The sequence below is a fragment of the Mercurialis annua genome, linkage group LG6, assembly GCF_937616625.2.
Source record: "Mercurialis annua linkage group LG6, ddMerAnnu1.2, whole genome shotgun sequence".
Taxonomy (NCBI): Eukaryota; Viridiplantae; Streptophyta; class Magnoliopsida; order Malpighiales; family Euphorbiaceae; genus Mercurialis; species Mercurialis annua.
Window position 1 is genome coordinate 45,423,627 of NC_065575.1, and position 25,167 is coordinate 45,448,793.

General features: G+C 35.7%; 6 protein-coding genes across 6 annotated transcripts; 3 read left to right on the forward strand and 3 right to left on the reverse strand.

Annotated features, from left to right (window-relative positions):
- The first annotated feature begins 892 nt into the window (after positions 1-892).
- Positions 893-3,801, forward strand: LOC126654157 (peroxisome biogenesis protein 16). The gene is made up of 8 exons (XM_050348235.2): positions 893-1,188; positions 1,613-1,670; positions 1,998-2,214; positions 2,323-2,588; positions 2,671-2,939; positions 3,053-3,120; positions 3,230-3,291; positions 3,407-3,801. The coding sequence occupies exons 1-8, from the start codon at positions 1,120-1,122 to the stop codon at positions 3,466-3,468; spliced, it is 1,071 nt and encodes a 356-aa protein (XP_050204192.1). The 5' UTR covers positions 893-1,119; the 3' UTR covers positions 3,469-3,801.
- A 2,011-nt stretch (positions 3,802-5,812) lies between these two features.
- On the forward strand, positions 5,813-7,395 carry LOC126653585 (transcription factor TCP9). Its single transcript, XM_050347510.2, has one exon. It carries the CDS (start codon positions 5,896-5,898, stop codon positions 6,787-6,789), a length of 894 nt encoding a protein of 297 aa, XP_050203467.1. The 5' UTR covers positions 5,813-5,895; the 3' UTR covers positions 6,790-7,395.
- Positions 7,396-8,311: 916 nt separating this feature from the next.
- On the reverse strand, positions 8,312-9,746 carry LOC126687946 (uncharacterized). Its single transcript, XM_050382498.1, has 3 exons — positions 9,725-9,746; positions 8,632-9,659; positions 8,312-8,401 (listed from the first exon to the last, which is right to left on the reverse strand). The coding sequence occupies exons 1-3, from the start codon at positions 9,744-9,746 to the stop codon at positions 8,312-8,314; spliced, it is 1,140 nt and encodes a 379-aa protein (XP_050238455.1).
- Positions 9,747-11,217: 1,471 nt separating this feature from the next.
- LOC126653584 (uncharacterized) lies at positions 11,218-13,411 on the forward strand. The gene is made up of 2 exons (XM_050347509.1): positions 11,218-11,364; positions 11,574-13,411. Exons 1-2 carry the CDS (start codon positions 11,322-11,324, stop codon positions 13,043-13,045), a joined length of 1,515 nt encoding a protein of 504 aa, XP_050203466.1. The 5' UTR covers positions 11,218-11,321; the 3' UTR covers positions 13,046-13,411.
- LOC126653583 (phospholipase D beta 2-like) lies at positions 13,384-18,783 on the reverse strand. The gene is made up of 10 exons (XM_050347508.2): positions 16,948-18,783; positions 16,473-16,589; positions 16,051-16,245; positions 15,656-15,907; positions 15,500-15,571; positions 15,243-15,390; positions 14,769-14,917; positions 14,446-14,622; positions 13,908-14,105; positions 13,384-13,828 (listed from the first exon to the last, which is right to left on the reverse strand). The coding sequence occupies exons 1-10, from the start codon at positions 18,559-18,561 to the stop codon at positions 13,535-13,537; spliced, it is 3,216 nt and encodes a 1,071-aa protein (XP_050203465.1). The 5' UTR covers positions 18,562-18,783; the 3' UTR covers positions 13,384-13,534.
- A 1,833-nt stretch (positions 18,784-20,616) lies between these two features.
- Positions 20,617-23,095, reverse strand: LOC126653738 (subtilisin-like protease SBT1.1). The gene has a single exon (XM_050347671.2). It carries the CDS (start codon positions 23,040-23,042, stop codon positions 20,730-20,732), a length of 2,313 nt encoding a protein of 770 aa, XP_050203628.1. The 5' UTR covers positions 23,043-23,095; the 3' UTR covers positions 20,617-20,729.
- Positions 23,096-25,167: the final 2,072 nt, after the last annotated feature.

The following is a 25,167-nucleotide window of genomic DNA, read 5'->3' on the forward strand; positions in this document are numbered from 1 at the left end:
TTCAGATTTGAGTAGAAAAAAAAAAATCAATGTATGCTTTATATTACTTCATATGTAGAATTTTTGATAGTAAAAAGATAAATAGAATGATTTGAAACAATATGAAGATCATATTTAAAATTGTTTCCACTTTAGTTTGAATAAATGACCATTATTGAAACTGAAAAATGAGAAATTGGCTAAAGTTGAAGATTTTGAAAGTTGTGGGCATAAGCAAAAAAAATTGAAAATTTAGGATATTTTTGAATGATTGAGCCTTTTGTAAATGACAAATTTTGAGTTTTTTTAGTAGTATTGATATACTAAATTCTATGATTTTTTTCTATTTATAACGATTTAAGCATTAACGTTTAATACGTTATATTACACATCCTATTTTTTCAATGGTTATATAAAATAGAACCAATTTAATACACATTTTATAGTTTTATATTTTGTGAAAATAACTATAAATTCAAAAATGCTAATTATTGAAAGGATAAGACGTATGACGCAACATTTTCTTATGTTTAAACCACTTCAAATAGTAAAGGTTAAAAATTAATATGTAAATAATTTATTTATTTTTATCAAAATCAGTAAGTTTGATTTTGTTTGATCTTATATGACAAGTTTAGGGGTTATAATGAACCGTTTCCCGAAATAAATATGATGATCCCATCATTGGGGTGCACAAACTGGGACGTGTAGTGTTTTTTATCCAAATGTGATCCCCTGTGTTTCACTTCACCGTTCTATAATTATCACAAAATAACACTACCTCAAAGCCATAGATATAGATGCCGATATCTGGATCCAATGGCTCATAAAAAAGTCAAAGATTAGAGGTCCACCCATAACATACAGTCTAACATCGTACGGCCAGATTGAACTTTGGAAATATGTTTTTATTTTAACAAACAGAACTTAAATCTCATAGTTTTGTCTAATTTTGCCCCTGCTTCTGCAACTTCTCTCTCGCTACAAATCCAGAGACCTCATTGAAATCGAATTTTACAGACAAATTAAAGAAAAAGATTGGGGTTGTCTGAACAGAGAGAGTTCTTTTGATTTGGTTTGTTGGATTTATAGAGCTGGGAATCTCTCTATTTTTTTATTGGTTCTACTGATTGTGGGAGCATGGAGGGTTATAAGAGATGGGTTAGGACTAATAAAGACTATGTTCACTCACTCGAATCTCTTGCCAATGTAAGAACCTCTCTCAATTTAACTGTGGATGTTCATTTTTATTATTATTCTTGGCTGTGTCATTATTGTCTTAAGATTATTGTTGGAACCTTTCTGAAATGTGAGTGGAACACATATGTTCAGTTTATGCAAATAGTATTCGTATTGTCTATGCGAATTGTAGCTTGTTTACGGAGGAGGAAATGGAAGCGAAAGGTTTGAAGATTAGGGAGAAATGGATTAGAAAAGTCCTTTTTAGTTTTAGGGGTTTCCGAATTATTGATGAATTTGACGTTTTATGAGCAGTGTCGTGTGTGTTTTACTTTCGTGCTTTGGATAGGAGTATCTTTCAGCTGGAAGTTGTGGTAGTATGAAAACTATGATCATGATATTTTTTGGATGGTTGAGTAATGGCTTATGTAAATGTTGAAATTTTGTTGCGCAGGGATTGACATGGCTTCTCCCTGAGCGGTTTTCGTCTTCAGAGATAGGACCAGAAGCAGGTTTTGTGAAACTTTGGTAACATTTGGCTTCTTTCTTTTTAGCTAAGAATTTGATGGGACTCTATCTTTTAAAAAAAACCATGTCTAAATCCTTGTTTTTATTTTATAAAGAATTAAATACAGTTAACTAAGTAAGCTCATAGGTTGCATTTAATAATCCTTTCTTCGGGTTCCAAAAAAAAAGTTTAATTTTCAAATCCTGAACTCCTTATAGTTCCACCTTTGCTATTAAACCAAGTAATCACTGAGTCATTTATTTGTTTGATATGAGGTATTTCATTGAATTATATTGAATGCTGAATTGTGCAATTCTGTAACCATTTGCAGTAACTGCTATCTTGGGCATAATTACTGCTATCAACGAGCATATAATCGATACCACTTCAGTCCAGACCTATGCAGGCTCCGTGGAACCATCTTCTTTCCCTTATTCGCTATGCATATCTACGATAAAGGACTTGGAAACACTTGTTGAAGTTGCAGCTGAACATTATTATGGCGAAGAAAAGAAGTGGAACTTCATAGCTATTACGGAAGCAATAAAGTAAGCTTTCTTTGTTTGTGAGTTTATGCCCACTATTTTATTCAGTTGGTTCGAGACTTGCTGCAACATATGGATAGATGACTAGAAGTTGATTATTACAATGCTCAGGGTGATAGTACGGCTAGCTTTGTTTCGGAACAATGGATATAAGATGCTTCTGCATGGAGGGGAGACACCAAATATTGAACAGCATTTGAAGTCTGGGAGCCATCGCGGGCGTGCCCATTCACAAGATGTTAATGGGAGGAACCCATGGAATCTAGAAGGAAGGGCAATGTCAGCGTTGAGCAGATTTGGAGAAAATGCGAGGATGCTATCTGAGCCAGTCTGGTTGAGTAGGGTTCACCATCAGCATGCAATTATGGAGCCTCTGTGTAAATATTTGTTCAATTCTTAGAGAATTTCACTAGATTTCTTGCAAAATAACATTATTTTTTTGCAATACTGTTTCTACAGCACCAGTGGTCAAGAGGACGACACTTTCCACGATATTGTCTGAGAAAGGTTTATATGGGGGTTTATTTGTCACGGGAGAGGTGCTTTTTCTCATAAGACCCCTTATTTATGTGTTATTTATCAGAAGATATGGAGTTCGGTCTTGGATCCCTTGGTTTCTATCCCTGTCTGTGGACTTTATCGGATTAGGCTTCTTGAGACAAGTTACTAAGTCGAGGCTTGATGGAAAAGGGCAACATTTTGATCTTACAGACTCTGAAAAGGATGAGGTTAGAATTACAGTAACATTTCTGTACAATTATTTAATACATCAATCTTATTTAAACTCTTAGTCATTGGTTATATAGTTTGAAATAAGTATTTTGTTTTTTGCTTGAATCAGTTAAAAAGAAGGAAATTGTTGTGGGCTCTATACCTTATGAGAGATCCATTCTTTAGCAAGTATACCAGGTAATGATTTTCTTGCAAGTTACTTCGTAGTTTTTTTTCAGTCTCTTGGTTGGAATTTATTTCTTACGTAGCATCTGAACGAATGACTTTATGCTTATTAATCATCCAGGCAAAGACTTGAAAGCACCGAAAAAGTACTCGAACCTGTTCCCATCATCGGGCTTCTAACAGGTGTGTTCGGTACAATATTTTCAATTCAATTTTTGTTGTGCGTGTCTTCATATCTTGTGGATTGAACTAATGAAGTGATTCAAATTCCTCATGGAAATATCGGTTACTTGTGCAGGAAAAATTGTTGAGCTTGTTACCGGAGCTCAGACACGCTACACTTACATGTCGGGATCCTGAGAGGTCTCTGCAGGGAGATAGTCTTATGGATTTTTACAGCTTATTAGGTGATGTTTACGGCCAAATACAAGTTTATTAGAGTTTTGAAATCTTAGCAGTCTCTACTTGAGAAATGGTTTGCAAGTTTAAAAATGATGGTTAGAAGTTGAATCTGTATGTAAGTTTGATATTCAAGAAATCCACTATCGATAGAAACTATTTGCAATGGCTTTAGATCAGAGTTGTGCACACGATTAGAATGATTTTTGATTACTATATGTCGATGTGCAAAGTGAATGATGGAATGATTATTGAGCTTAATATAAATTGTAAATATTTAACTGTTTACAAATACCTTAGTTTTGCCTGGTGTAAGGTATGAATAGCATCAAAAATGCCTATGGTGGTTCACAAGTTTATGAATGTATTTCGATTCGAACTGAGAATTTTGGTAATTGCCCAAAATTATTTGGTCAAATTATTTGTTTGGTTGTTGATCAAAAAAATTATTTGTTTGGTTTATACATTGTTATCCCATCGGGAGTGTGCAAAAATGAAATTAGACTGAATAATTGAATCGAGATGCTAACTATAAAAAATTTAGTTCACCGTTTTATTTTATACGTATTTTTTTAGTTCAGTTTTAATATAAATCAAAATGACTAGTTTGCTTTATTTTTATTTTTTAATGCTATGTTTGTTATGGGCTATGGGCCCATCTTTTATATCTTTTTTTCAGCCTTCAATTTTATTTTATTTTTATTTTTTAAAATTATTATTAACCAGACGACTAAAAGAATATGATCTATTTTGCAAAGTTAATAGAGGTCCCACTCTTGCTAGTCCCACCATCAAAACGGTGACGTGTTCATCTTCCATTAGCCTGTTGTGGTAAGCACTAAAATTCTCTCATTTCTTAATTAAAAAGTAAAAATTTGAAAAGAAGACTACGCAAAGTTGGTGTAAAAATCGAGGCACGCCAGTGTGGGGTCAATCCACCACGTGGGATCCACTCAGTTGTAGAGGTCCCCCAATCCAAAACTGCCCTTAAGGGCTGGGGACCACCTTAGCGTCTGTGACCATATACTAGTGGGACCCTTAAACCCACCCAAGGCAATGAAGTAACTGGAGGGCCCTTCCTTTAGAGCAAAACCAGTGAAAATGGTGGGGACCCTAACAATTTGCAATCGTGGTCAGGGCCCACAATTTGGAAGAATCTGACCCGCACATAAAAAAGGACTGTGGGATGGGATGTACTGGATGAATGGGAATTAGTATTTTTAATTTGAGAGAATGGTAATGGGGACCCTCCTTAGATTAATATGATCCTTATGGTTGATTTGGCTGAGAAGTTGGGTCTGAGGAGGATGAGGTGGAGATGTGATTGGGCCTTTAAACTTTGGTTTTTGTCATTTTTGCCTTTCCTACATTTCTTTCTTTTGCATTCACGTGATGCTCATTAGCTCCACCATATCTCATAGTACTAACAATTAACCGTCTCTCTAAACAGCATTGCTATTTTTAATTTAACTACTATTACTTCTAGATTAATACACATGATATTTATCGCTTACGGATGTTCTGGCTACCTCCCTGATTATAAACCAGCTAGTCGATCACTTAGCTCATTATCTAATTACAGTGATCAACTATTATTTTTAACTTTACATCTGTTAAGACGTGTTCAACTCGTTACGTGAATGAAATATGCATCATGCATATTTGAATCGTGTTCAAAATTTAAGTGAAGCATTAATATTCAGTTTATTTAAATGCATTTTTTTCCTGGTAAATTGAATACATAATATTTTTATGTCCAACTTGCATTTAGTTTATGTTCATTTAAATACAAACAAGTCGAATTTATATTTGTTCGTATAAACAAGTTAAATTTGTGTTTGTTGGTTTAGATACTAAATGAATATATGGTTCGACTTCGTTCATTTACGTTTTAAGCAAGTCTAGCTCATATATGAATATGCCAAAAATACTCACTGAAGATAGGGGGAAATAGACCAAAACTTTGAGAAATATTAAATTTTACACAATGACTCGAGAAGCAAAGAAAATTAGAGCGTCCTCGAACTATTCGAACCTGTGTAATTTTACCCAAAAACCATTGAATTCAAAAAAACAAAGAAAATTGTTATTTTGATTGGAATATCCATCACCATTCACCATTCACCAATCACCACTACCATTGACATTTGACCCTACCCAACAGAAAGACACATAATCCTGCGGATTGGGGTCGCACCACGTGTTCCCATCTCATGTGTCCACCTCGTCCTTCACATAGACAGATAACCGTTGATTTAAAAATTAGGCCTGCCACTTACTCTTATCCAGTTCTACAAGTATTCTTCCTTTTGTATATAAAACCATTCATCTCCAAATATTTCCACGTCTTTGCCAAGACATTTCTTCTTCTTCACTATAACGTTGATCATGGCAACCTTTCATAAACAAGAACTTGAAGAAGATGAAGCCACGTCACCAGCAAACTCCGTTGCTCCTAAGGAGGAGCCTGAATTAGAAGTCATGCCAGTTCCTGTTCAAGTTCCGGCAGGGATCAGGATGCCGTTAAGTGCTGCTTCTCCGCCGAAAAGATCGTCGACCAAGGACCGGCACACGAAAGTAGAGGGTCGGGGCAGAAGGATCCGAATGCCTGCAACGTGTGCAGCTAGGATATTCCAACTTACGAGAGAGCTTGGTCATAAATCAGACGGAGAAACCATCAGGTGGTTACTTGAACATGCAGAACCGGCGATAATTCAGGCTACCGGTACCGGAACTGTTCCTGCTATTGCCATGTCAGTTAACGGAACCCTTAAAATCCCTACTACATCTAATGCTAGCTCAGAATCAAACGACAAAAAGAAGCGTAAACGGCCCGCGAACAGCGAGTACATTGACGTAACAGACGCTGCCGTTACGGTGTCCGCACCTCTTGCTCCGATGACAACTCATCAAGCTCAACCGGCGTTAGTTCCTATGTGGGCCATACCATCAAACGCTGTCGTCCCGACAGGCGCTGCTTTTTTCATGGTTCCATCATTTGCAGGTGGACCTTCTAATCCACCTCAGTTTTTTACGTTTCCGGCGGCCGCTACTCCTCTTATTAACGTCTCCGCCAGGCCAATATCGTCTTTTGTATCGTCCATGCAACAAGCCGCCAGTAATATAGCGGTGGCTGTTCCTGCTTCGAGCTCTTGTGTTATTACAAATTCTAAACCAGCCACAACTACAAGTACAGCAACAACACAGATGCTTAGAGATTTTTCTTTGGAGATTTACGATAAACAAGAGCTTCAGTTTATGTCTCACTCGTCAAACCATTGACATGCATTGATCCATCCGCCATTAACGAGCTCATATCCTGAGCTTGAAAATTTGCATTGGTTGATGTGTCACCACGTGCTCACGTGGCGACTGAAATTCTAAAGTGTGCACGTGTCAAGTGGTGTCTCTGGGGTCCACTATTTGTAGTGGTCAACACTGGATCAGCAATGGTTAACTGAACACCGTGAACCGTGCAGTGCAAAAACGATTTAAAAGTTGGATGGCTCCACCACATTGGTCAATCATGTGATGGGGCGCGGGCCCCAAAAACTGAGTGGGGCCTGCAGGATCGTTTTCGGGCATAGTTTACGAGGCAGCCGCGGTGGGTGGTCCCTATTGGGACTGGTTCGGTAATCTGTAGGACACGTTTGAGGTGCTTATCTGTATTAAGGTGGGGTCATGCCTTTAGTATTTGACACGTAGAGGTTCTTTGTTATCTTAGCATGGGGTCTAACTTATACCTGCTGTGTTAGAAGAAACGTGATTGTGATGAGCTGCATGCAAATGTATATAAGTTCTGCTGCATTTAATTTGACTCAGTTTTTAATCTAATTAAATTTTAATCATACAGCTAGTAATTAATGAAAATATATTCCTCAAGTTTTCTATTGATTTGTGATGTGCCCTTAGTACATGAGATATTCACTTTTATTTTCTCTTTGTTTTAACTTACTATTGGTTCAATTTACCGTTACATGATATACTTTCATAGAATACTACTGGTTCAACATTTTAATGTTCTCAACATTAATATCTATATATTAAAAATTGTGAATACTACTAGTTCAACATTTTAATGTTCTAAGCATTAATATTCCTATGTTAATAGTACTAGATGTAAATGTTTGTAAGACAATTAATTAAATTCATTTAATTTAAAGTTTTTCTACAGATTATTATAAATAAAAATTATTCTCACACTATTTTTATATAATATAATTTACAGTTCTTTTCTTTTTCATTTGAAAATCAGAAAATATAATTTTTCATTTTTATATTTATTTTCTTTTATGTTTTTGGTTAATCAACTAAATCAAAAAAATTAATTAAAAAATAGCTTTTAAAATTATTTTACTACAAATTCTAATAAAAAAATTATACTTTATGAAGTTTAACATAAATCCTTTTACTTAGTCTATTAATATAAAGAATGAACCAACTAGTTAATATGTTAACAAAAATATCCAAAAAATCATATTGTTTGATTTACAAATGAAAATGATTAAATAATGCATTATGATAAATATAAAGAATATCATAATAATTTACTCTTATTATAATATCAAATATAAATATTTTTCAAAGATAACATCATTCTACTTGATAAAATTTAATTTATAAATATGAATAATAGTAATATTAAATTTGTTTCTTTTTAAACATGAAATGGGTCCCTATTCCGTGCCTTTATTTTAATGTTTTGTATAGGGGGGCATTGTGCTAAAAATAAGCTAGCGTGCGGTGATAGGCTGTAGTTTTTGTGGCCCATAGGGTGCAGCCCATTTAGAGACTGGGTCCACAATTAAAGGTTGCCAGCCTTAACATTTACATTGTGGACCAAATCAGCATGGGGTTGGCCGGCTGGGTGGTCCACGTGTACGGTCTTGAAATTCTGGGCATGACATGAATGCCAATTATGCAATCCATTTTTTCATTTTTACAAATATAGGGTTCCGACTAAAATCTCAATTATTAAATGTTGGCTTCATAAGTAGAGTTTTTTTTTTTTTTTGTCAAAAGATAGATATATTGAACTAAACCAAGGTAGAAAAATACAAACTACACATGTATCAGGGATAGTTTACAACTGTTAGCTAAATTATGAGCCAAAGTATTAAAAACCCTAGAAATATGAACAAAGCTACAAGAACTAAAAGAGGATTGGAGATGCCAAATATCGCTACATATCCCCCAAGCATTAGCAATCTGGATGTCATGAGAATTGATTGATTGGACGATTTGTAGAGCATCACCTTTTATCAAAACGGAGTGCCAGTGACAAGCAATAGCCCAGTTCAAAGCTTCCCTGATTGCCAAGAATTCCAAGATTCGTGGATCCCAAATAGACCGAAAAACAGCAGTAAAGTGAGCAATTACTAGGCCCTGCAGATTAGTAGCAACAGCAGCCACAGTTCCAAACCGACAAGCTTGATCTGTAGCAGCATCCACATTAATTATGATCTCATCTGGGCTGTGTAGAATAGCAGAACTTGGCTGAGGAATGGTAGACGAGGAAGAGGAACTGGTGGCATTGGAATGTTGAGAAAGGGAGAGGAATTCATCACAGGCCTTATAGGCTAAGGCCATAGTGTCTTCAGCAGTAATGATTTCTTGTCGAAAAATAGCAGCGTTTCTAGTCTTCCAAATAAACCACAGTGTAAAACAAAATAAAGAAAAGGACGGGGGATCAGCAGTGGGATCATTAAGATGAGTAGTAGAGACCAACCAGATCCGAGAGAAGGAAATTAATGGCAAGCCAGTCATATGATGAGATAAAGATGAGAGAAACCACACTTGTCTTGCAAAAGGGCAGGAGAATAGCATATGCATAATAGTTTCTGATTCCTGACAATGAGGACAGTGGGATTCAATATGGAATCGTTGTAATAACAATTCCCCAACAGGTAAAGCATTGTGAAGACAGCGCCAAATAAATAGACGAATTTTTGGAGGAAGAAACGCATGCCAAAGAGATGTCCATTCTTTTCTGGAGAATCCATGTACAGCTGGTAAGACATTAGAGTGAATCTTGTTGAATAAAAAATGATAACCTGATTTCACTGAATAATTGCCATTTGAGTGATAATGCCAGATTAGTCGATCAGCACAAGGGAAAATAGTAAGAGGCAAAGATAATATAGTGGCAGCATCTTCAGGGACAAATAGATGCAGTATAAGTGATGAATTCCAAACTCTTGTATGTGGATAAATAAACCAGAGACCATAGGTGGCACCATATTAGGAATTATACCAGGGTTGAGGCGAGGAAGAAAGGGGTATGCAGAAGGCAACAAACTAATCGTTGCGCCATGTCATTCATGTAACAAACTAATGATGCATTAGCCATGTGAAAGATTTAATAATAAAAAATTAAATAATAATCAAAAAAATTTCTATTGCTAATGTTCAGTGGTTTGTTGTAAATATGATATGTCACAACTAATACATGGAACAAACATTCCAAAATTAAACTCATGCCGATTTATGCAATTTATTGACGCTTATATTTTAGATCTTTGGTTTACAGTTTATATGATCAACTTTTTTAATAATTATTCATAAGCTATAATCTAGATAGTATTTACGTTAGAAATCATTCTACTAAAATCGCTAAAAAAATTTTTTTGATAATTCAAGGATTTTATTAAAAGCCACAAGGCGTGGCAAGCAAAAAATTCCAAACGGAAGTCAAGCACTAACTAGACAACTTAATGAAGAAGAAAGAGTCTAGACTGCGGATTACTTCATTACCCGAGAATGAGAATTGACTATGAACACACTTATATAGAAATTCACCGCTTTATAGATGCTAGAATTGACCAAGTAAACAATATATGTGTTTTCTTCTTGAAGATCTTTCGATTCCGCGCTTTTTAAAAAAAATCGCTAAAGTTATATTTAATTTTTCCACAAACGCTATTTTTTTCAATGATCATAAAAAAAGTTTCTCAATAGTTAAAATTTGAAAAAGTTGGAATTATAATATATTAGATTTAAATGAGAATATTTAATCATAAAAGAACATTATATAAGAGTTCACATGTATATTTAATGGTATGGAATCGATCTTGACCATTAATAATTAAAATTAGTTAGTAGGATAGTTGGACCCTTTATCATTATGAACTTCTCGTTTTCTTGTTGTTTTAATAACGTGAAATTTCTTAACGCTCTTTTTCAGATACAAGTGGAACTTAACATTCAGTTGTCCTTTGAAACTGAAACAATTCTTAGAATTAAAATTTGTTTAATATGCATCCACAGTACCGACCAATAAGACTAGACATCCCGACAATATTGTAAAAATTGGACCAGACTCGCTTTAATACCACAGTAAATTGTTCATTGATTTATTATATTAAAGTAATTAACTATACATAATTTATGTGCAATACTCTATCTGCAAATTTGATATATGAAAAGTTAATTCTTTTTTGGAGTTAAAGAGTTAAAAAAATTATTCTTCACCACCATTGTCGTGTGCATGCCAAGTCCAACGTGCAAAATATATTTTTACAAATGCTTTTAATGAATAAAATACACATATAATTTTTTAATTAATATAATATTTCTGCAAACTTTTAATTTAAAAGAACATCTTAAAAATATATTCATAAAACATGAGTATTTTTAGAAAATTCCAATTTTAACCTTGAAAATGTTCGGCCCATTATAAAAAGACTTACTCAATGGGCCTATGCATTTTTACTTGTATAGACTCCAGAATACCTCAGAACTGGAAGAAACTCCCCTCACCGAATGTTCACCGTCTGGCTCAATAAAAAACAAAGATAACACGGCAGACTATCTCAATGACCGGCGCCGCAGTAAATTTTCCGGCCGGAGATTCCAAAGGTATCATTAATACTTTAGCTACTTCATTAACTGTTATGCGAAATCAATACAATAGATTATGCTCATGGTATTTGTCATTAATTTTAAGTTCTTTAATAGCTTTGTTCTTGCTTAGGGTTTGAATATTTAGTTTTTGATCATTGCTAATTTTCTATGCTTATGTTTAATTTATCATGATTAATTTTAATTGTTATTTGCAATTAATTCAGCAATGGAGGAATTATCTCTACCAGAAGATGTCATTCAACCATTGTTTGAAATCGCTAAATCGTTTGACCTAAAAGAGGCATTACAAATTCTTGTAAAAATCTCAAGAATTGACGATGGCCGCGCTGACCTTGCTTCTAAGAATGTTCTTCCTTTGGTGTTGAAGCTTTGCCAATCTATTCCGTACTCTTCGGGTTGTGATCACCTCGCGCTCTGTTTAAAACTCCTGAGGAACTTGTGTGCCGGGAATGTCACTAATCAGAGCCTTTTTGTTGCGTTAAATGGACCTCGGATTGTTTCTGCGTTTTTTTCGTCTGTTCCTGAGCCGGATCATGGGATTATTAGGTTTGGATTGCAGGTTTTGGCTAATGTTTGTTTGGCTGGACGAGAACATCAGCAAGCTATTTGGCGGTGTTTTTTTCCTGATGATTTTTCTGCCATTGCAAAAGTTCGAAGTCAGGGTACCTGTGATCCTCTCTGTTTGGTTTTGTATGTTTGTTGTGATGGAAATGCTAGCTTGCTTGTTGAGCTTTGCGGAGATAAAGGGTTACCTATCGTGGGCGAAATTGTGAGGACTGCATCTATGGTCAGTTTTAGAGAAAATTGGTTCAAGAACATTGTATCATGGATATGTTTGGATGAATTGCACTTCCGCAAGTTGTTCTCTATTTTGTATTCTGGTTGTGATTCTGAAGAGAGTGATTCAGATGGTAAACTTTTCTCGACAGAACAAGCTTTTTTTCTCAGTATTATGTCGGAGATCATAAATGAACGTTTAATGGAGATTGCTGTGTCTATTGATTTTGCGTCATGTGTTTTTGGAATACTCAAAAAGTCAATTGGGATTGTTGGTTCTGTGTCAAGAGGCAAATCTGTTCTTCCAACAGGCAATGCTGCAGTTGATGTTCTTGGATACTCGCTGACCATTTTAAGAGATATATGTGCCCAGCCTCGTAAAGATAACCTGGATGATGATTTAGCAGATGTCGTTGATACAATTTTGTCTTATGGACTTCTTGAATTGCTTGTTGTTGTACTTCGTGACCTTGAGCCTCCAGTGATTATCAAGAGAGCCATAAAACAGAGTGACAACCAAGAAGAAACTCCTTCAGAGTCGTATAGTCCATGCCCTTACAAAGGATTTCGGAGAGATGTTGTTGCAGTAATCGGCAATTGTGCTTTCCAGAGAAAGTCCGTACAAGATGAGATTAGACAGAAAAATGGGATGCTTCTGATGTTACAACAGTGTGTCACAGATGAAGATAACCCGTTTTTAAGGGAATGGGGCATATGGTGCGTGAGGAATTTACTGGAAGGGAATGTGGAAAATCAGAAAACAGTAGCCGAATTGGAACTTCAAGGAACTGTTGATGTAGCGGAGCTTTCTGGACTTGGTCTGAGAGTCGAGGTGGATCCAAATACTAGACGTGCGAAACTTGTAAACATGTCCCCAAATGCGAGCTGGGGTAGCTAACTAGTCCCCATCTAATGCATCCCCAATAGCATAATCTTCGACTACGGATCTGGAATTCACCTTTGGCTTTTATTTTCTTATATTCGTGATGGTTTCAAGTAAAATTGCCAGAACAGTGACGGTTTTTAGAATACTGCGCATGTGCTACTTATCACTAAGGTCGAAGATCATTTTGAGGTAGCAAGCCTGAACGTCCACAGAATCTAGAATGCAAATTCGGTAAAGACGCACAACAGAAACTGAATCTCAAGGGCTTGTGATTTTCCACAAAAGAAACTAAAAATCTATGAGTAGTTCTCTGATTGTAACATCAAGTACCATTTTGTTTACAAGAAATAAAAAAAAATCTCAAGAACTTTTATCTCATTATGTGTATATAAATGTACAGGAATCTTCTGGAAAATATACAATGAATCAGTTCTCAGTATCACACCCAAAAAATTTACAGCTTCATGCTACTCTGCTGCTGTATGTAATATATCATAGTAATTAGATAGTCAGATTCTCTTGAATAGCAATGAACGAACCCACTATATTTCCACCGGCATCAGGGAAAGTTTCGCATCCGGGAATAGACCTAACCTTGCCCCTCCGATCAACTTCAACTGGGTATTTTAGCAGATGCCCTTTCATCTCTGTGATCTCATCGGCTGCAAACTGTTTCCAGTTCATCTCCCCCAAATTTCTAATTCTTCTGACACATTCGAGACTCTCTGGTTGTGTAAAACAGTCTTCGATACCTCCCACATGCTCTGCCCATAGCGACATCCTATATCCATATACCTACAAACCACAAATTGGTATTTAGTTGCGAAATGAAATGAAAGTTTCAACTGAAATCAATGAATTGACTAAGGTTTACCTGTCCGTATGGACTAGACTGTTTTCTTGCCCATGTATGATAGGGCTGATATGCTCCCATTGCAATTTCACTGTCTCGTGTCCCTTCCATTGAGCGCTGATTTATGTTTGCAGATCCCAATATCACATACTCGTCATCGACTATCATACCTTTTGAATGCACATAAATCATAAACCGCCTGCTTTTCCGACTGAGGGCCTGAAATTGCAAAACAATTTGCAGATATTCATTGGTATTGCATGAAGAAACAAGGTAGAAATCTAGAAAACCATAACCTACCAAAGTTTAAATCAATTAGGGAAATTTTACAAGAAATTACCAAATAAAGTAGCTAATTCTATCCTACTTTCACACTTTGAAATATAGATTCATCTATGGACATTGGTGCCAAGTTGCAGAAACATTTCAATACATAAAGTTGCAGAAACATTTCAATACATGAAAAGGATTTCAAAGTTGATCACTTTGGACATGGTGGAGCAAGCGGTGTTAAAATCATTTACCCGCTTGAAAAAGTTAGCTCCAGGCATAAACATACCTGAGGAGTGTTTGCAGCGGTAGGACTTGACATGACTGGAGTGTCATAACCATCTGCAAACTCACGATTACCAAGGCAGAAGAAATTCAAGTAATCCTGAGGTGAGAATGCATTCTCAAGTCCAGCCTCCACTAAAGCCTTATATATCGTCTCATACATCATTTGCATGGTTTTATGCTGCATAATTCATGGATTTTCCAGATTAATGAAATGCAGCAATATAAAAAGAAACAAATTTATTTTAAATTATCAGTAGCAGCAACAAAAATAAGAACCATAATAAGAAAGAAATTTTAATCTGCACGCCATCCCTTCCCCCTCACCTGCCAAAATAGAATCCTTTGTGTCGCTGCACCTGTTGGAACACCCTCAGGCCACATTGGAATAACAATGTAGGCAGCAAATCTCTCATTTGCTCTGATTTTCTCAGCAATCTTCAGTGCAATTTCCATTGGAATTAGATTATTAGCACCTGCAAGAAGATAAGAAGGTTACGGCCAGATCAGCATGCACTAAACACAACTTTATGATGAGAAACTTGGAATAAAAGCTGACTTAATCCTTTGAAAGTGCTTTTAATTTTTCAGCCTTCTTAATCGAGCCTGAATCACACATTTTCTCAACTATGTTTATATGTTGGCATTTGTATCCGAGATGGTGAGAAAATAAGTGAAATCGCTGTCAAAAAACTGCAAAAGTCCAGGTTGTTGCATACAGACCAAAAAGTTTGGAAACTACACAACCTCCAAGGAAAGAATCTCAAAATGGCGTCTGAGAAAAATAAAAGCTCGGTTTACCTAAATCTTTATATGAAGTCCAGTTGTATGAGGAGCCAATGAAATACTGGTTCTCTATATAAATGTAGTGCTGGGCAGCACGAATAGCTTTCACATATGCTGTATGTATACTCATGTCAATGAGGACATTCTTCCCACAGACAAGGTTCTGCAGCAACGGAAGAACTAATTAACTTCCATAGACAGCAGTTGTCGCATGCACAAGCCTCCAAAAGAAAAATGGGAAAACTAATTGACATAACCATATTATCTCTCACCTTGCTTGTGGCTTCTCTTGGTTCCTTTGTTGGAAAGCCTTTAACAGAGTTAGAGTCAATTGAACGGAAAATCTGCATTTGAAACAGAAATGTATATTATCGCCAACCCCATCATGCCTCGGTCCATGACCATCCGGCCCAAGTTTGACAATTTACCTGAACATGCCAACCTTCAGGATCATTCTCACTAACAGAAGGAGCATCAAAAACTCCTAGAATGTCTGGTATTCTATCGATCCTAAGTAAAGCATCATCATATGAGATCTTTTTCAGTTTTTTTATCCCTTTGGGTTTTGAAGCCCTGAACCACCGTTGTTCAAAATTGGTAAGAATGTCATATGCTGCCGGGCCATCAATTTTGCAGTGCAAATCATGCCATGGTTCTCTTGGACAGCCAGAAACATTACCCTGCTTAAGTAATACACTATTTTAAATGAAATATGCATCCACCTCTAGCAGCATGATCTTAAAATTTAAACGTTCCAACCAATACATCAATAAACTTAATAACGACTAAGAAATTACAAAGATAGATAATTTTAAGACCTTACCGTGAAAGTGGGATTGTGATAGTCATCCTTATGAACTGTTTCTAGAGTCCTAAACAGCGAATGATGTGGAGTATCATACCGCCCATCACATAGATCAAGTCCACCAATAAAAGCTATGATTTTTCTTCTATTGTTACCTGCATCTGCATCTACTATCACATTTTTTTGGTGGTGGGTATAGATAGTCCCAACTTCCTGAAAGAGCAAGAGATTTAGATATAAATTTCTACACCAAATTCTATAAAAAAGAAAATAAGAAGGCAAAGCTATCCACTTCCCATTCCGTAACAAATTTCCAAGGATATGATTAAATAGTTTTATTAAGAAACGATTTCAGTCTCACAGAAAATTAATAGTGTCTCATAGATACTAGTTTGAGCTTGAATATAGCTCATATTTCCCTTCTGTTAATCAATACTAACCCTTTGCTTGGCCCAACTATGTTTTTTTCCAGCAACCCGAGGACAAAGAAGCACTTGTACTGATGAGTGTTTGAAAAAACGACGTGTTTCCTCATCATGAGTTGCCATAACTCCATCCTGCAGAGTTCATTTAAAAAAGTTAAAGAGTGATTAACGTCCAGGTTAAATTCTCCAGTTATGGACGTACGGAAATAAGATATAACTTTATCCGCACAGAAGTGAGGAGAAACCATGGCATAGAATACAAAGCACATATAAAAACATTAAAACAACTACAATGAACAAATAATCTAAAACTGAAATTGCAGACTAGCGTGCATTATTTTAAAACTAAAATACTCTACATAGACTTATTGAAACAGATAATAACAACGAAAAGAACAATAAACTTCTTATAAAACTAGTAGTGTATACTATAATTAAAACTGCAGCATGTAGCTGGAAATACACAAGAAGAAATAAGAAAGGTTCTTACTGTTTTATATCCCAAAATGCTCCTTGAAGTGGGGTCATCCCAAATAAGAAGCAGCACTCTTACGCCTTCCTGAGACTTGGACCTCAGCAGATCTCCCAATGTGACATCTGGATTACCAGCATCTCGAATCAGCCTAACTTTGTGCCATACTGACCACCCTGTAATGTAAATTAAACGTCTGGCGTGACGAATTGCATCAAAGATGTCATGCCAACACTTTCCATGCACATAAGACAGCCCGTGATCAAGTTTCAAACTAGGAAGAGACCCATCTGGAACATGGGCATCTTGATAAAGAGTTACTGTTCCACCTTTCCTAAGAGGAAAATATGTGCCCGGCACTCCACAGTATTCAGGACCTGCACCCACGCCTTGATGGTAAATGCTGAGTTGCTCCATTGGGGTATATTGAATTGAAATTTTCAATGTAGCTCCAGGTTTGCACGGTTTTCCACTAGTATTTAAAATTGGATAAACTCCCTCAACTCTAGCTCCTGAACGTATCTGTTCAACTGGTATAGCCACAACTCCTATCATCTGTGAACCCACGATATCACTATCTTTAACCAAAAAATGCACTTCCGCAGCATAATGAGCCACAGGAGCATAAAAATGTTGCTCCCAAACAGGGTCTTCGCTGTTACTAATCACAAAAGTTCGCCCAATTACAGCACCAGCTACCGAAATTGAAACATAGGGATCACTTGTAATCTTACGGCTCATCTGCCCTTCAATTTTCGACCCTATATTTCCCGGTAATTTATTAAACATATCACCTATTGTTTTATGAAACATATCCATGTTCGGAAGGTTTCTAGCTTCATAAACATATATATCCAAATTCCCATGTAAAAGCAAAACCTTTAAAGACCCTTTACTATCCTGCCAAGGAACAATCTGCGTGCTTTGGCTATGCTGCGAACCACTAAAAGAACTCGAATTGGTAACAAGAGGAGCCGAGTAATGACCAGAAGAATCAACCCTCCCAAAGTAAGCACCAGAAGTACTAGGATAACCATAAAAATCTCTACCATTCCCGAAACTCGAACTCGGATAACTAACAGGAGACTGCGGGACAGATGAAACCAAGGGTGCAGGTGGCGAAGCAGGAGCCGAAGGACGAACACTACTCTCATTCACATGCATATTGCTCAACAAATCATCCAAAGGAGGGTAAACAACAGTACTATTATGATTTGCCGTTGACGACGACTCGGTTCCCATAACAGGGCAACTCTCATGTCTTAAATGAGAGGAGGATACAGAAGGACCTTGAAAGGAACTCTCATGGCTTAACTGGTGTTGATAAGGGTACTGAGAATTACTGTTGTTAAAACTACCATGGTGTTGAAGAGGGGTAGGTGAAGGTGGTGGGTACACATATGGATATGGTACAGAGCCGGAGTATTGGTGCTGATGATGAGGTGGCGGTGGCTGTGGCTGTGGTGGCGCCGGTGGATATGAATAAGGGTTATAAGGGTATGGATATGGAGATGGGGAATGGTATGAATCTGAGCTAGGTGGGGGTGGATATGCAGGAGGTTGATGATGATACGGGTATGGATACGGGTATGGGGATGATGGTGATCCATAATTGTTGTTATTATTGTCCATTGTTAAAGAATGAATTCAAATGAAATAATTTAGAACTAACTCTAATTTATTCATATAAAATAACTTACCTGGTAAGAAGAACTGAAATGGGTTGACATAAAATGGCGGTTCTGGGAATCTTCGAAGAAGAAAGAGAGATTAACCCAAAAGAAATCTTCTTGGTTTTATCAATCTTTCTTCTGTCGTTGACACCGTGTGCCGGACCGGCTTTTCTTAAAAGTTTACTTCTTTTAAAAGAAAATTTCTGTACAAATAGTTTTAATGGTTAATTTCATAAAAAAATCATGACCTTTACACGAGATTTCATTTTAATCACGATTTTTATAAATTGTCATATAAAACCATGAACTTTCATTTTTTGTTTCAAATTTATCCAAATTAATTTTCAGACGTGTCAACCGGAATCCGGCTGATTTGAAAAAAAATGAAAGGTAAAAATACACTGGAAAATAATCGGTGATAAATTTAGAAAAAAAATGAAAGTTCATGGTTTTATATGACAACTTTTAAAAGTCGTGATTAAAAAGAAATTTGGAATTCATGATTCTTTATGAGATTAACACTAGTTTTAAAGTAAAGGTCATTCTGGTCCTTTAACTTGTAATTCATAACCAAATAATATATTTTAAATATTTTAATCATTAAGCATAATTTTTTTTTTTATTTTCAATCAATTTAATGATAATATGAGCAAGTTCAGGCTCCGGAATGACTGAATAGTGTTTTTAAATTTACCTAAAAATAGAGACATTGTCTTTAATTGATCTAAGAATCGAAAGTATTATCCTTACTTAATCATAATAGTTAAATATAAGTTAATTTGAATCTGAGTCATTAATTTATAAACCGGGTTGGCCGTTTAATTAATATTATTATGCACAATAACATGACACGTTGAAAAATGCTATTGGATATACTATAAAAGTTCAATTTACCAATCTTTTTAAAATATCAAAAACTCTTACTTTTTTTAATTTTGAATTAGTTTACATGGATATAAATTATAGTATTTTTATCCGAAGTTATCAATTTAAACTATTTTAATTTTTTCATTTCAAATCAAAGAGGTGAAATAAAAAATTATTAATTGTGTACATGTTACCTAAAAGTCTACCGATAGCTTCAAGTTTCATTTTTAGCAATTTTTTAATGGTGAGATTGGTTTGCCGCTTTACTCAACAAGAATTGAAGTATTAGTTTATTTATTAGTATATAAAGATATGATCTTTCAGAATCATAGATATCAAAATTATTGGAATCAGTCTAATTATGGTATATTCTCACTTTAGGGTTAGTTTTCATATGCCTGACCTATTAAGTTCCATCTTAATCTAAGAATTCATAGTTTAAATTCTTAAGGAAAAAGCCAACTTCCATGAAGTTTTAGGTACCTTCCCTTGACCTAATTCATAAATGACTCATACAAAAATCCTTCTTCATTACATCACCACACAGAAAATATAACCAAACAACTTTTTTCAACTCTAATATATTTTTTGGATTATTTATTTGAACCTATATTTTAAAAATCAAATTAGTGAACGAATCAATGTGATCACATATTGTCAATTCAATCACCGATTGAACCATTTACTTTTTAAGTAATAAATATAAAAAAAAAATATAAAATTGGACCTAACCTGTATGGTCTATGTATCTCTTAGCAATTTTTGTGGCCCAATCGTTACTTCACTTCTCAATTCTATTGGTTTAATTTGGTGCAATTGAATTAGAATTCTCGCAATTTCATTTTAACTTGAGAGGTCATATTCAATGAATTCACACCATTTATTATAAAATGGTGTAGATCGTGAACTTGACCTCTCAAATTGAAATGAACTTGAGAGCCTAATCTGGTTGGACCAGATTTTCAGCTCTTAGAAGTTAGTGCTGGCTAATTTTCGGTTTCCGGGCCAACCTCTTGCGCCTTCCAGCCCAATCCGATTCTTTGATCCTTGATTTAACAAATGTTTCGGTCAATTAGATGATTGGCAAAAGAATCTTTTAGCCTTTCATGAAACTTGCTAAAGGAAAAATAGAAATTAAAAACTGAAATTAGTCAGAATTTATATATTTTATTTATAAATGTAGCTACAAATAGTTCCTCCAATGCTACACATGATTCTGAATTGCAATTTAGTAATGTCACTATTTCTGCCAAGGAAAAATTATCTCCAAGTTACTGCAATAGGACTTCTGACCTTATATTTTCCTGACTCCCAAACTAAAGATCCAAAAGCAGAACTTCCTGGTTTAACTCTTCCTTGCAACCCAAGAAACCTCACTTTGTAACTCAGTTTTTCTCCCATTTTCCGAAACCTCAAAATCTTCGGCTCGACCGTTATCGATACACCATCGGGTTGTTCTACTTTTACTGTATAATAACTTGAAGAGACTCCCACATTTGTCACAGTTCTAGCAAATGTTTTGCTGACTTTTTTAGATTTCCCTTCAAAATTTACAGCAAATGAAGGGTAATTTAGGTCACCAGGCTGAAGAATAGTGTGCTTCGGACAGCTGAAAGTTCTCCTTGAGACTTGAGTTATTTGACTAGATGTGTAATTGAGGCTACACAAAAAGTTTAGATAATCTTCTGTTGTAATATCATAAATCAGACCAGGATCAGAAGCCTTTTCGGGATCAACATGACCTGAACCGAAGGCAAAAGGCGTAGCCGACGCAGAGTTATTCGCACCCAAATCAGAAATCGGGGCATTTTTGTTGTTAATGACATAAGCTGTAGTCATCAGAGCTGATTTAATTGCTGCTGCTGACCAATTTCTGTGCACAGATTTGAGTAATGCTGCTAAGCCACTCACATGAGGACAAGACATTGATGTTCCTGAAATTATATTAAACAAAACCCTCCTTTTATCAGTCTTGAGCAGAGATGGGCTAGTAATCGGTGGCCAAGCTGCTAAAATGTTAACCCCTGGTGCAGTCACATCCGGTTTGATCACATCAGGTCCAACCGAACTCGGTCCTCTAGATGAGAATGCAGCAATTGCTGGTGCAGGGTTTCCATAAGTTGTTCCTTTAAAAGAAATTGAAGCAGTTGGATTTTTAGTTGAGTTTATGTATTTTTTGATAGCTATACCAACGGAAGCGCCTAAAGTAGTTGCTGGTAAAACATGTGCATCCGCGAAAAGCTCGTCGCCTTGACCTTCTGAGTTAACCAGCAACATTCCGGCTCCTCCTGCTAGTTTCACCTGCTCGCCTTTCGCAGTCCTGCCGTTGATTCCTCTGTCGCACAGGACGATTTTTTGTTTCACAAGTTTCTTTTTTAACGAGCCATTAATGCAATATTTGGCAGTTCTGTTAAATCCTGCTGTTTCTCCGTAAACAATTTGTAAGTTCTTTGTGTCTCTGCCAGAATATAGAGATGCTCCGTTGTAAATTTGTCCGTTTCCGAGCTTGATAATCGCTGGAAAGCTTCGATCAATGTAGCTAGCAGCAACTGTCATGATCCATGGTGCAGTATTATCAACGCTTGAAATTATAGGACCGGAGTTACCTGCAGAGCAAGAAACAAAAATCCCTTCTTCAGAAGCCCTAAATGAGGCTATAGCAATATTGTCGTTATAAAAAGGCTTGGCTGTGCCTCCGATCGAAAGAGACAATACATCAACACCGTCTAAAATAGCTTGATCTATGGCTGCTAATAAATCAGAATTAGTGCAGCCTAATGGCCAGCAAACTTTATAAGCTGCAATTCTTGCTGTATACTTCATTCCGGCGGCTTTTCCGTTGGCTAATCCGAACAGGCTTGCATTGTTCACAAGACTACCGGCGGCAGTTGATGCTGTGTGTGTTCCGTGGCCTTGCGAGTCGCGTGGTGATCGGTATTCGTTTGTTTCGTCGATTTTTCCGAAAATGGTCTCATATCCTTTGAAGAATGATCTTGCGCCAATTATTTTCTTGTTGCAGTTTGATGGTGAGAATTTTGTGCCATTTTCGCATTGGCCTTTCCATTTCGAAGGCACAGCCGATAAGCCTTCATCGTGGAAACTAACATGTTCCGGCCAGATTCCGGTATCCAGAACACCAACTATAACATCGGAAGCCAAGCTTGGAGGATTCCAGAGTCCTTGACCACTTTTCAGGCCGAGAAAATTCGGTGAATACGTCGTATGGAGGCTCAGGATTTCGTCAGGAGTGGCGTCGAGAAAGCCATCCATTTTGCTCAATGCTTGTAGTTGCACTGCAGATAGCTTTACAGCAAAACCAGAAACTGCAGTTTCATAAACATATAGAATCTGAGGAGATTCCAATTCGCCATTTTCGTCTTCTTGTTCGAATTCCGACATGGAATTGATCATTTCCTCATACCATTGCTTGTAATTTCCTAAAGGGTGGTATAGAGATGGAACCTTTGATTTATCTACATGAACCACATAAGTCTGTTTGTCAACTTTTGCAGTTGATAATATAGACAATGTAGCCACTAAGGCTAACACTAACAGCAAGAAAATATCACCCATAAGAAATAATGGGTAATGATGTAATAAAATATAGAATGTGAATGAATAATTTGAAGAGAATGTGACAGATATATATAGGAAATTGAAGGCAGAGTAGGTGACTGTAAAGTGTGATAAAATGTAAGTTTCTTGTTCATGATTATACTCATTATATCATTCTATAAAAATACAATCTTACTCTGTATTTGAAACTGCACGCCTTGAAATGGAATGGATGGAGTGCGTTTAGATGATCCAGTCCTCCACGAGCTACAGAATGATGGGTTTGTGGGGCAGCCCAGCACGCAGATTGTAGAACAATTTTGACAAAATTGTCCACTGGATTTTTTTGCAGTAAGTTGAGACAACTTAGTAGTTGTGCTTTTATTTCAGTACGGCATGGACGGTTTTCAATTATAAAACGATATTTTAAAATCTTTTACATCCAGATTAATTCTCATTTAAGTCGGATAATCTTTTACGGAAGATAAAATTTTAGTTTTAAACGGTTGAACGGGTGCATATATAAATATGATTTGAACCAATGATCTCGGTTTAGAAAGAAAACTCACTTGCGCGTTAGGGATGTAGTTGTGCTTTTATTGCTGATGTGCAAGAGATGGGAACAATGTTCACACAGTGATTTGTGATTGAAGTAGTTGACTTGTTATTTATGGAAATTTTACCTTTGGTTGGCACTTTTAGTGGTGACAAAGGATGGCTTGTGATTGAAAATTTGGCCTCTCATTTTATTGTTGTGTTCGCTCGAATCTGAATTAATTGATACTAAGAGAAATTTTTATGTCGATTCAATCTATCACGTCATCCATGAACTAAAGAAAATAGCAGAGGAACAATATGAATATTTTATGTTAGGAGCAATATTATTGTTGGAGTTTATTTAACAATTTTTATTTTTAAGCGAAATTATTACAATCTAGAGTTTAATACTTGTTTACAATTTAAGTTTGTCATCAAACGGTTTAAGGGGAATTGATTATTTAATATTTTACACTGTGAAAACTGAAGCAAATGGGATTATGCTATTTAAATTATGAAAACAGAGTGATCTTAATATAAAAGAACTAGTTTAAGAAAATAATTAATTTGTAGAGAATAAACACTTTTTATAATGGCCCTCAGTGGGGTTTGGCAGCAAAACCATATAGTTTTTGTGGGCATTGATGTTTGGTTTGTTTCGCATATCAACTTTCAGTTCTTTTCTTTGCTTTCTTTATGAGTAAAATGGTGAGATAAATAAATTTAGATTATTTGTTGGAAAAATTATATTATTCAGCTGTACAACAAAATATGTATAAAATCTATTCCACCGGTTCACAAAAGAAAAGGTCTTTTTACACACATATTAAAAAATTTAGTTTATTTACTAATGTTTATTAATGCATTCATCTTTTAATACATAGAATACATATAAAATTATTTTTAATATTAAAACTATCAAAAAGCGTTAAGTATTCGTGTTACTAAAGTTGTTATCAATTCAAATTAGTTGACTAAAATTAATTTAATTAAGGGTATTTTAGATATTTATCTAATTAACTATTGTACTTTCTAAAAATGAAAATAAGAATATAATTTGAGACACTTAAAATGGAAATAAGCCTATTTTCATGGACCGACGGACTATATTCTTTTTTTATCATTGAAAAAATAATTATAAGATAAGTCTAAATTTTACATCTATTAATAATATTAATGATATGACATAATAATTACATGGTATAATTACTCTATTTATTGTTTAGATCAATAAGAAAAAAGGTCAATCCTTGAACTTTTAGTTATTTTGGTGGCTAATAATCACCGACGGTCCTCGACTTTTACCCTAACCTTCCGTAAACCCCCCAACCTTTCAAAAGCTTCCCTAAACCCCCCAACCTTTGTGGCGGCGCCATTCACGGCCCTTATAGACGAAACTACCCTTTTGGTTTTGGCGGCTGTCCTTTTTTTTGGAAAAAAATAAATAGTGGCGCCACATGTTAATTGACACGTCATTTAATGTCAAAACAAAATTGAAACACCCAAAATACCCCCTAAAAAATTAAACCAAATCAAATTTACTTAATCAAACCCAACCCACGGTCAATCCGCCCGCCAACCCGAACCACTCACCGCACCCGCCGCC